The sequence below is a fragment of the Falco peregrinus genome, chromosome 3 (genome assembly GCF_023634155.1).
Source record: "Falco peregrinus isolate bFalPer1 chromosome 3, bFalPer1.pri, whole genome shotgun sequence".
NCBI classification, from domain to species: Eukaryota; Metazoa; Chordata; class Aves; order Falconiformes; family Falconidae; genus Falco; species Falco peregrinus.
In genome coordinates, this window is record NC_073723.1 from 56,648,361 (window position 1) to 56,660,615 (window position 12,255).

Consider the following 12,255-nt stretch of genomic DNA (forward strand, 5'->3'; position numbering starts at 1 on the left):
CAGCTCAATACATATAGTAATTAAAAAAATACGCTATTAAAAAAATTTTAAAAAATTCTTTTCTTTTCAGGACTTTAAGAACCTCTTCTTAACTGTGCACATAGTGTGTGAACATTTAAATATATATTTCAAAAACCTTTTTATTTCTTTTTGGTAAATTTTATCACAATGTTAAAAAACGAGCCAGCTAGTTACAGTTGAGAGCCAATTGCTCTTCCAATATTACGAAAGATATTGAAGCACTTGTTACAAGTGATGAAAGTTTGTCCAAGTATTTTTACATATATTTTTCAAGTAAAACTGAGTTTTTTCCCCAAATATTTATCTTTTCAACTGATTTTTCAAAACTGCTTCCCTACTTGCCCTCAGATACTCACAGCTAGCCTTGTTTACAATTCAAAGATGAGACAACAAAAACCTTGAGAACATCATTCTCTTCTGAATTTATCACCAGCTGCAATACATGAGGTGAAATGTTGCAGATTCATTCTTTTTAATTTTCAGTCTGTCTATAAAAAGCATTGTCATTGCAGCACATATGGGCTGTAGCACATAAGGACCCTGAAGCAAGAAAACATGGTGCATAACATTATACTATGTCTGGGAGATGCTTCTGTTGAGACCATGGAGTTTGGCAAACAAAACATGACAAACTTTACTGTAGCAGCTCCTCACACAGAGTTTGTGTCATCACTAAACAAAATAAGGAATGCTTCTATCACATTCCTACATAGTCACTCGGTACAGACTACAGGTGGAAATTTATGGAAGATCATTTGTTGAGGTAATCTCAGCGTTTAAAATCCATTTTAAACAACAACTGTGTTTAGTGGTCAGTCTTTGTGAATATTACATTGACTGATAAATTCTTCAATAGTTTAGAGTTATCTTTTCCTTGAAAGCTAAGAAAAAAGTTTGCAATGGCACACGACTGTCCCAGTAAACACCAACGCATGACTAACAATGACAGTAAGTTTCTGAGAAAAAGCACAATTCATGAAAATAACCCTCAGCTTAAACTCCTTATATGTTTGAACTTATGTCAGCACCAGACATGATTTTATATCTTTTGACAGATTCCAAAAAGTTGTTAAGATACAAAAAAAAACCCAAAAAAAACTATGAGGCAGCACTTGACAAAATACTAACAGCAAACCAATGGCCTTATTAATGTTGACAGGAGTTATGGAACTGAATATAAATGAACACTGGGACACTGCACTGCCCAGGTTGTCCTCACTACTTTGAAGCAATAAACTCCATCAGGTAAAGAAAAATCTCAAGACTTAATTCAAAAATTCAGTCTCCAGACATATTTTGTAAAATACTGTTTGTACCTCACCCACGAAACTAGGACTCAGAATATACCTGTGTTACAAGAAACCATGCTATTAACACCATTTCTACAAGATTCCACAGTAAAAGGTTCTACAGATCAAAAAAGTTGGAACATAAAACTAAACTTAAGTCATAAGGTGTAGCCCTTTCTTCCAGGTATATAAACTGGTGTTATGAGAGACATTGCTCCTCCCAAACAACCCTAATTCACCTCATTTCATGACACATCTTTAAGATGTTAATTCGCTTTCAGAAGAAAGGTGTTTGCCAGGTGCCATTTTCACACATGATGATAACATTCAAAGGTTTTAAGCCTTGGTTTAAAAAGGCTGAGATAATAGAGCCCAATTTTACCATAAAAAAAATAAATGAGAACTGAAGCACATCAAAAGAAAAATTACTTCCACAGTATCTTCTTTTTTTCTACAGCCATTTCCATGATAGGATTTCACTTCCAAATACATCAGCTTCTAAAGCTACTACCATCTAGCTCAGGTTCAAATTTAAGTAATGTAATTAACCTGCCAGCATCTCCTCCCCACTTTTACAGGCACTGCTACATAATACTGATAGTGGTGCTCAAGCTGAAACAAAACAAATTATTTTCCTCCAGAGTGGGAGAGTAAAGCTTAATGAAAAATGAAGAATTCAGGTAAGTTCACAGATAAAAATAGAAGCAGCTACCAACTATTTTAAAATAAGCAGAAATAAATATAACCCATACATAGATCAAAGCATGGGTGCACTAGCAAGCATGAAAAGTCTTTACAATATCTGTATCTTTCAGAGCTGATTTCTTCAACATTAAAATAAAACCGCTTACTATCACACCTCTTCTGCCATCTCCACCAAATCTGACTTCTAACATCAGAGTTATTAAATCAGATTTTTGTTAAGCTTCCTGTCATCTTCCCTCGGACTTCTAGCCACCAGATTTTGTTCCTTATGCCAAACGGATGTCCCAGCCTCCCTCTACCATTTCACCACTTCTCTTGGCAACAAGACCTGTCTCTGTCACGTGGGCCACAAAACTAAGCGTTGCATTCAATGTGATCATCACTATGTACCCAGGTCTCGGAAGACTTAAATTGTAGAATACTTAAAATTTTTCTGATCTATCCACATAAAACCAGCATCAGTTTTCCAGTTATGTGCATCACTATTACTACTAACATGCTCTGCCTAGCCTTAAGCAATGAAATCTTCCCTTACAAAGGGATACATTTAGAATATTGCTGCTAAAAATCACCTCCCTCATACATAACTCAACTCTTCTATGTATCCATCTAGCAGCTGCTCATCTGCCCACCGCTGCAAAAACCAAAAGCACACAGGGTTGCTTCCAAGGCACTTATGACCTGCTCTCACACTGCCAATGAAGATGTCATCATCCTTCTCCCCCAATTATGTCAGTTTTCACCCTGCTGTCCTTATCTTTAGAGAAGCTACTGAAACAACTACTATATCACTTAATTTTTTTTTAATGTTCCTTTGCTGAACTCCATAAACAAGAATTTCAACAGTGGTTAGACTGCCCATACATGGACTATAACCAAGCTGCTGACCCATGCCAGCTTAATGTCACCTTGTTTCAACTTGTATTTGGGTCAAAAGTTTTTTGAGCCAGATATACTGTTATAGATTGGTAATATTACATTGAAATACCTACCCACAATGGAATTTCTGGTCCACTATGGAAGTTTGTATGTCTTAATACATATACAATTTAACATATCATAACTTTAAAAATTGCAGGTTTTTCTCTTTTTTTCTCACTTTCCCATTTGCTCCAACTTTCTATGCTTCTCCATGTTCTGCTTTACCCTATCAGGTTGTACAGCATGTTTTCCTACACTGACACTATTCTTCAAGTCTTTAAAGATTCTGTCTTAGAATCACATTTCCTCTACAACATCATTTTCTTCTTTCAAGATGACCTTATTATATACATTATATTTATCCATCTTGCATCATTTCTTTTTTCATTCAGATGCAAACTGAAAACTTTATCAAGCCTTCTCAGAAGTGTCATTCATGCAGAGTCAAACATTTCCCTGGTAGGAGACAGAGGATTGTCAGATTTCTTGTAAGATAATATCCCTTATGTTACGTTTTATGTTGTGAGTCAACATTCAGCTAAAAAGCTCCTGATTTTATTTGACACTATCTTCTCTTAGGTGGAGGAAGTTTTTAAATAATTTCTGAATTGTAAATGCTCTTAAGAAGCAGAGAAAAAAAAGGTCTTTTGACAGTTTCTTCTTTTCCTAAATGTTTAGGAATCCACAAAGCTAGAAGGGGAAAAACAACACTCCAATTCCAGATTTGTTGCTAGTGTCAGGGTAGTTCACATCCCACAGGTTGACTGTGGGCTCCATCTCCAATGCCTATGTCTTTTCTTAACCTCTATGTCTCCTGCAGCTTTCACAGCCACTCAAAATTCAAACCGATGAAAACTGGGATGGTGTCAGCATTGATCAAGCTGAATAGAAAGATTGATACCTGACGGTTTTAAATTGAGTTAGCACTGTGGGGACCCAACACAACACAAAATCACAGCATTAAAGACAGTGGTGCTGCCGTCTGTTGCAGATTTACAAAAGTATTAAATCCATTGGGTTTTGCTTCATGTTCAGAAAGTCGTCACCACTAGCAGGTAGAGGATCTGGGCTTCTTATAAAGAAACAAAAACAAAAACACCCACAAAAAAGATTATGCAAATGTTGATGCTACTTGCAGATCGCTTTTTCAAACACTGATATCCTCCCTCAAGTATAATTAAAAACAAAACAAGTCACACACTACACCTGAACTGTTTTACAGGGATCATCAAAGCAGTTCCAACTAAATGTTGAATAGAACACACAACAGACATGTTCATCTGACTTCAGGTTCTAAATAAGTATGTATGAGCTCTAAACACCAAAAATATAAACTACTACTCTCCCATGCCCTACACAGAAACAATAGTTCCATAGGCCATAACTTCAAAGTACCACCACTCTTTAAAGCCAAGATTTACTGGTGTTGCAAAAACACTGAAGAGCAAAGAACGAACCACATCCTACCTACTCTGGAATGACAGCTGTCCTTAGGCTCATCAAGGCTGTCTACTGTCCCATAAAGATAGCAGCCTTGATCCGAATTAATTTTTCACAATATCCTTCACATGGAAAATGAAGAAAAATATTAATCAAAAGCAGAAGCAAACCCAGTAGTTTCTAAGAAACACTTAACTAGTTTAAGTGATGTGGCTAATGAAACTGAAGTTTTGCTGACTAATTGAGTTTCCAAATAGTCTTGTAGGTTCTTAAACAGTTTCCATAAGAAAAAAGATTTCTTTTCCTCCCTTCGCTTCTACGATTCATCTGATAACTTTTAAGCTTCTGAAACAGAGCTAAAATACCTGCATAGGCAGTAGTCTAGAGTTAACATGTTCTATTATAAAAGGTCACTCAAAATACAGACAACACACATCAAGTTCAAAAAGCTGCATTTTGTCAGACATCTTTGAGCTCTAGTGCTTCAAGTTACAAACATCCATATTAAATTACGAAGAGCTTCCAAAAGTTGCTCATTTGGTTTACCAGTCCCATTTAGGATGGGTCCTATTTCATAATCTCAAGCATACACCAGTAAAAACATACCCTTTCAGACTCTATGCAAAGAAACATGTAATAGCATTACTAAGTCCTTGTAGGAAGAATGCACCCAAGGCAAGTATAGAATCAGAAACCATTGGGAAGAAAAAGTGGACGTCACTGCATACCAAAATCCAAATTTATAGAAAGTTGAGCATACTTTGCTGTATCTTCTCTCCTACATCTAATGCAAAGATTCAACATACAGCTAATCTGCAATTCAACAGATGTCTATTAGTTCACAGCAAGAGGAACTCTGCTACGAATTTCGGGATAAGGTAGACAGCGCTGGAGATTTTCACAGTCATGTTAAAACCAAGACGGTGATTATTGATTTATGAATCATGAAACCACTCAATATAATGCAGAAATCCTTACTTATTCCTCGCAGGTAGTGTTTAAAGGCCAAGATCAACCAGTACACAACTTAATGGCACTTCTTGATAAATATCAAACAAAGAAAAACCCACACTTGGGGAAAAAAAAAGTAGGTAAGTTTCTGGGTTTAAGAAATCCTTAGTAATAAACCTTCTAGATAACCAAGAGAACAATTTGCAGAAGAAATCATCATTCACCCTTTCAAGGGACAATTAAACTGCATTTGGAAAATAGCAATCTTAACAGTTTTACTCCCTAGCACTCGTAACAATATAAGAAGTATCACATATTTAGAATTACTAGACTACTTCCAGATTCACACTACTGAGAGAAAGCAAAGGCACAAAACAAAAGCAGAGGGGAAACCTCATCAAGCGATCTTTAACTGGCACCTTAAAAAAAATACACAACACAAAAACAAACCATCAAAACCACAGGTTCCTTAGATACCCAGAACTGACAACTACAACAGGTTTAAGAAATAAGTAACTCTTAGGCTGCAACCTCATATGAATGTGAGCTGCACGTTATGCATGTAAGGAATGCCGATTCAGGACCTTGTCACCTGCAACATTCCAGTTAGTTCTACACAACAGTATCGTGTATGTAGCAGCACTATACACTAAAAACAGAATGACATGTTTAATATTTGACTGAAGCAGGTACACAGTGAAGTTATTACTCCATTATTATTACAGGGTGTTTTCTTAATCTGTCTCACTCCATCCACTCTACCTTCAAATATCCTCTTTGTAAATAAAATGTAAGTACATAAGTACACCACCACAATGAAGTGCTATTTTAAGTCAACCAAAATCTTTTTTAATCATACAGACAACAGCAGTATAGTGCATATTAATTATTTATAACATATGCGCAATTACAGCAGCTCAAGCCTGAGTGGGAGACATCAGCCCTCAGACAAAAAGCAAGCACAGGTATGGGCGATCTCTCCTTTAACACTGACTTACGAAGCTGTGTTAACACCATGCCTACCGGATGACTACTCACACACAAACCTAGGCACGATGCACGTTGCGATTATGAACATAATCTCACAGCCTGAATATAAGCCACAGCAGCATTTCAAGGACCTCCTGCGGCTACGCGTTGTGCTGGCTTCACGGTTCACATCGGCGCATCGGAGCGCAAAGCCCCAGGCGCCGTCCGCAGGCGCACGTGTGTGTTTACTCACGCACGCCGGCGACACGCAGCCACAGCCAGCCAGGGACCCCGCCGACCCCCGCCCAGCCCTTCCCCGCTCCTCCAGCAGGGCGACAGGTACCCCCCGCCGCAGCCCACCGCCCCCGCCAGCGCAGCGCGCTGCCCTGCAGCCCGGCACAGACCCCGCGAAGCGGATCCGCAGCCCCTCACCCAGGGCCACGAGGGTGAACCACGCGCGCCCCTTCCCCAGGAGGCGGCAGCCAGGGGCACCGACCCCCCCGCTCCCGGGAGCCAGGCAGGGTGAGGCTGCCCGCGCCCACCCTCCCGCCCGGGGCGGCGGGCCCTGCGCGCCTCACGGCTCCGCCGCCCGCCCGCCGGGGAGGCCGCCTGAGGGGCCGGCGGGGCAGGCGCGGCCGCGCAGGTGGGGACAGGTGCGCGGAGGCCGGGGCGCCGCCGGCGGGGGGTGCCCGGCACCGCGCTGGGGCAAGGCGCCCGGGGAGGGGTCGGCGGAGGGGCGGCCGGGGCTACCTGTATTTCTTGAAGAGCTGGTCGGACTCGCGGAAGCCGTTGTTCAGCAGCATGTTGATGCCGGCCAGCGCCAGCTCCGCGTCCTCGATGGGCAGCGGCGCTTCCCCGTCCTCCCGCCGCGGCGGCGGCTGCTCCGAGCCGGCCATGACGATGAGGAGGCAGCGGGACCCAGCCGACTCCCCCCTACCTACCTACCTACCCGCCCACCTACTAATCTATCTACCAACCTACCCGCCCACCCGGGCGGCTCGGCGCTGCCTCAGCGTGCCCGGAGGGAGGAGCCGGGGGCGCCCGGTGCCCACGGAGCCGCGCACGCAGCGCCCGCCGCCAGGCCGCGCTCCCCCGCCCGCGCTGCGGCGAGCCGCCTCGCGCCCGCAGGTCCTCCAAAGGCAGCGGCGCCCGCCTCGCGCCCCAGCGCGCAGGCGCCACGGAGCCGCGCAGGCGCGGGGGCGGGCGGCGCGGCCGCCGGGTGAGGGGCCGCCGGCTGCAGCGGCCGCGGGGAGGCTGCGGCGGCGGCGGCGGCGCCCGGTGGGGCGGCGGGTGCTGGCTGCCGGCTCCGCGGTTGTCGGATCTCTGCCCGCGGGCGCCGTCCCCCTGGCACCGGGGAAGGTGTGGCGCGCCCCGGCGGGAGGGAGGCGGGCGCCGGTGCCCGGTTCGGAGGGTGTGCGCAGAGCTCGCTTGCTCCGTCCCCCTTCGGGTGTGTTCCCTCGGGGAGTCTCTGCCCCGCGCCGCGCCGGTGGCGGCAGCTGGCCGGCCGCCCTCCCGCCGGGCGGGCTCTCCGATTCTCGCAAAACCCACTGGGGTTTTTCACGGGTGGGGTGCGGGAGCTGGGGCCGCAGCCGAGCCGTGGGTGTGAAGCACTGAAGTCCTTTGATAAGGCAGCTTTCCCTTTTCAAAGAAGCGATTTTTTTTTTTTTAAGTCATTCTGGTCGGTGGCCGCGGTCAGTAGCACAGTGACTGATTTCCTCATGTGTACAATGGTGACTTTGTGACCTGCGCAGCACGAGCCCAGGAAACTGGTATTCTAGGAATTCACTCCCTGACTCTTGACGCCTACGGTAATTAGCAGCAATGTGTACTTGCCTGCGGTGATGACAGCAAAAAATCAGTATTTTGCAAGTTTGGTGCTTCAGGTATGGGCTAGTCTGGCAGGTGTTTCCAAACACAGGGCGGGTGGGAACGTACACATGTGCAAATGTATCCGTTCCAACCCAAAACGGCCAAGTACCTGGACACTGGAAATGCACCCACGTTGGTTCCAGCCTCCTTTGCAGGAAGCAGCTTTCCGTGCCGTGTTTAGATTTGGTGAAGACAAAGGCTATTGCCTAAAACCTGGGTTTGCTTCCAGCCAGCTAGGGCAGTGCTCCAGCTGCTCTTGTGAAACTTTAAGGATCAGACTTCCCCCGACACTTGCTAGCATACACAAAGAATAGGACCACACTCTACTTGTAGTAGCAACCTCTCTTCCCTCTCAAGAAAAACATCTGCCTTCCTCTGAATTGAGTAGCAATATTTCTGTACGTGTCTCATGGGAATCCCTACCTCTGCCTTGTGAAATACTCTGTAAAAAAACTCCCGAGACACTTTTTGAAAGGTGAAATTGTCTAATGCCAGGAGGCTTCTGAAATCTGTCTGCTGTGATTTGGGCCCTTTGGCTGATTCCCAGCCCCTCTGTCTCACTGAGCAGAGCTGGATACTCAGAGGGGTGTTTAAAGAGAACATGCCTTCTGTTGCAACGCACATCTCCAAAACAGCATGATCTACACAGCCTAAAAATCCTCAAGGGCTTCCAGGAAGTCAGCACAGCGTGAATGGGGAATGGCATGTTCTCCCATATATTTACAGGTTATTTGTGAAATCTGGACTCCAGAAATTCAAGCAGCCTTGCTAAAAGGAAGCTGCAGGTTGCAGTTCCACTTCGTTGTCTTTCAGGTGTGTGCAAGACACTGCATTCCAGGTTAAAAATATTACTTCTATAAGGTTATCTTCTATGCAGAATTCTGTGGGCAGGGATTCATGCCAGAGTGGTTTATAATATCCTTTCCCTTAGTCATATATGGTCAATTTGATCAAGAAGCAATGAATCGTCTTATGGATTCCCTGAGAACTTGCCATAGAGAAGGCTAACTCCTACCTCCAAGTACCATATCTCAGGAGCAGCAGAGCCAAATTCCTTGTGAAACACCTACTCTATTTCTCCAAAGCTAGACTCCTAGCCCCTGTGTTTGAACAATAGTGTAGCAGGGCTGTGTGCTCTCTGCAGTTTTTTGTCCCCGTGCACAAGGAGCTAGAATTCTTGATCTTTCTAGCACCCAGTTGCTTCAGACCTTGTTCAGGGCTGGCACTGATAATCTATTTTGTGTAACAAATGCTTTTATAACTATCTGGTAGCTAGCTATTAATTTTGAAACTCAAGATGCGAATAGCTAAATGAACTCCCCAGAAACACAGCTATAAATCTACAGAAAATATTGGCAGGATGACACTGCATTTCAAGTGCTCAAGTAGAGGAATAAGACATGAACACCAGTAATGAAGCAGTATGACAACTGTAGCTTGACTCCAACAGCTGAGCAGCAGCAGTTTTATACTGCATGCTCCTGCAGACCTGGATTTGAAATCAGCTGGGCTGTAAGTCTCCCTGCCTGCTCTGTAACGGCAGATGAGGTCTTGTTATGGGTTATAGTTAGTTTGATTCATATGGAGGATGTGGTACCGCTGATTCAGCCTGTAAAAATGGCCAGGGGAGTGAGGAAGTCACAGTGAGCAGAGCACTACGTGGATGACTTGTATTTGCTGATCAAAGCTTGTATTTATTTCCCACTCTACCAACACTGAGCATCTGTCTTGGTTGGTTTTTTCCTTAATTCCTGTTAGCATACTATCATCAGTATGATAAGCAATTATCAGCCACCAATTTCAGCAGAGGGGCCAGTCAGTGTCTAGCCTTGTGAGGTCCCTTGGCCTCACAGCTTACTGCAGTGCAGTGTTGAAGAACCCATGGCCTATGCTACCTCTCATGAAAACAGATTGACGTGACTGGTTTGTAACTACTCAAGATCAATAAAGTTACTGATGGTGAACAAGAATTGTACTTTCAATAAATTAACTGGTCTAAAATTTGCAAGACCTTTACTCTGGTTTCCCAGAAGTTGTTAGACAGATGAAAGATAAAGTGGCTACAATATTCACATTCTGTAAGAAATACAGAATTGTGGTGGTTGTTTGTTTGTTGGGGTTTTTTTTCAGGACACTGCTGTTGTAGTTCATAGCTGTACTTCCAATACTCAAGTGCTCTCCGCCTTGACGTGCTTTCCAAATTTCTACCCTGTCTGTGCTTCTAACAGGGAGAAGTCCTGCAAGTCATCATTTTCACATACCAGTCCCCCAAGTTGAAAATTGGTTTTCATTGATGTTTTTCCTCTGTAAATCTATTTGGAATTTAGCTCTACTATAAACTCCATAAGTTACAGACAATGGCAAAAGTTGAAGTAGCAGGGAATAAATTATTACAGAAAAGCATACCAAATTATCTAAAGCATCAGCAAGAAAAGAGTTAAGAAGAGGCCTATATTCATATTTTCTTTAATATCATTTTCATACTCTGTAAATTAGTTCCCATTTGCCCCAGGACCCTTTTCCTCTGTGTCTGGAGGAGGCAATCTAACCCCTTGCTTTTGTCTCAGTTCCCTAAATCTGATTTTCCTGGGTTTCTTTTTACCTATCTTGTTCCAAAAATCTACCTGTGTCCTGGAACTCCTCAATAAGCCTGGTGCAATTTACACTTTTTAAGATGGAGAAGTAATTTCAGCAGTGGATTTAGAGTATCTGTTAATCAGCAATTGTTAGAATCACTGCTCATTTAAGTAGAATTAAATCCTTCATAACGGAATTAACTTTTTTCCTCTGTGTTGCAGAAAGTGTGACTGTGTATGTGTATTAAATGTTGAAAACACTAGTTAAAATTATAAGGACATCTCCCACATTTTTTCAATCTCAGACACAAACCCGCATAATCTGCTTCTGTAATTATGAGTTCCTTTCAAGGATTTGCTATTCTAGCTAAATATCAGGTCCAGTCCCGTTGGTGGTTATGAAGGGCTGTTACGATCTAGGCTATAGCCATCTTCTCCTCACCAGCTGTCAGAGGGGTCTTAACTGTGTTGGTGACGGCCTATAACAGCTAGTAAATACATTAACAGGAGTATCTTCTTTTTTTGAGCGTACTGTACTTGGTAAGAAAAAAATCATTAAGCTCACAAGTACATTTCTAAGGAAATGTACTTTTTAAATAGCTAAAGCCACTTGTTCCTGGGCTTTGTGCCTCAAACTGTACCTCTGAGTTTTGCAACAATGAAAGTGCCTGCCTATTGTGTCTCGTCACTTAAATATTTATGAGTGGTGAGCTCTACATCTGTTATCATCATGCATTTTCCATACAGCACAGCAACTAGGCAATATTACAAAGCTAAGACAATCTTCAGAGCTGGCTCTTCACATTTTCCTATTGATAGCCATTGTCATTTTAAGGGCTAAACACTGCCTAAGGATACACACATGAAATAACTATCAAAATGACAGGTCTGTTCTGTCAATAGAGAAGGAGTATGCATACATAGCCTGGTAAAACAAAACAGGCTCAATGAGCCTCTTCATCCAAAGTATTTATTTCAAGGATACTGAAATTGAGTCTTTTGGCCCTTTCCTCTGATTAAAGGGCGTTACAGTAATAACAACTAGAAGAATAACCACTGTTTGCTGCAGTGGACTTTACTCCACAATCAATTACCCATTCCTCTCACAAGTGTTCTGTTTCCTTGCCTGTTTTTCACAGGAAGCCTTTCATGTATGGAGAGCTATCAGATGGAAGGTGACTGAAGTCTCTGTCCCGGTCTCGGGTTCATGGCTGCTCTCATCTAGTCTGTAACAAGGGCTGCGCTGCAGCATTTCTGCACAGAGGAATCACACAGATGGCTGAGTCAGAGCACGTAAAGTTTTTGGAAATTCAAAAAGGAAAGCGGAACATGAGACGGCGCAAGTAGCAGCAATTTCATATGTCTTTTCATATTTTGATTATATTTGATGTTTATTTTTATCCACACTTATTGTTGCTCTGGACGCAATATATAATCAGTCATATAATGGATAAATTCATGTGCTGTCACACAGAGTTATTTTTACTGAAGCATATGAAGGTGTATAATTTTTG

General features: G+C 43.2%; 1 protein-coding gene across 1 annotated transcript in view; it reads right to left on the reverse strand.

The window, feature by feature from the left end:
- Window positions 1-7,442, reverse strand: part of TTC39C (tetratricopeptide repeat domain 39C) — a 37,590-nt gene extending 30,148 nt beyond the window's left edge. Inside the window, exon 1 of the mRNA XM_055798367.1 lies at window positions 7,047-7,442. Within this exon, the coding sequence (XP_055654342.1) occupies window positions 7,047-7,192 (146 nt within the window). The 5' untranslated portion in view covers window positions 7,193-7,442. The remainder of the gene's footprint in view (window positions 1-7,046) is intronic.
- Window positions 7,443-12,255: the final 4,813 nt, after the last annotated feature.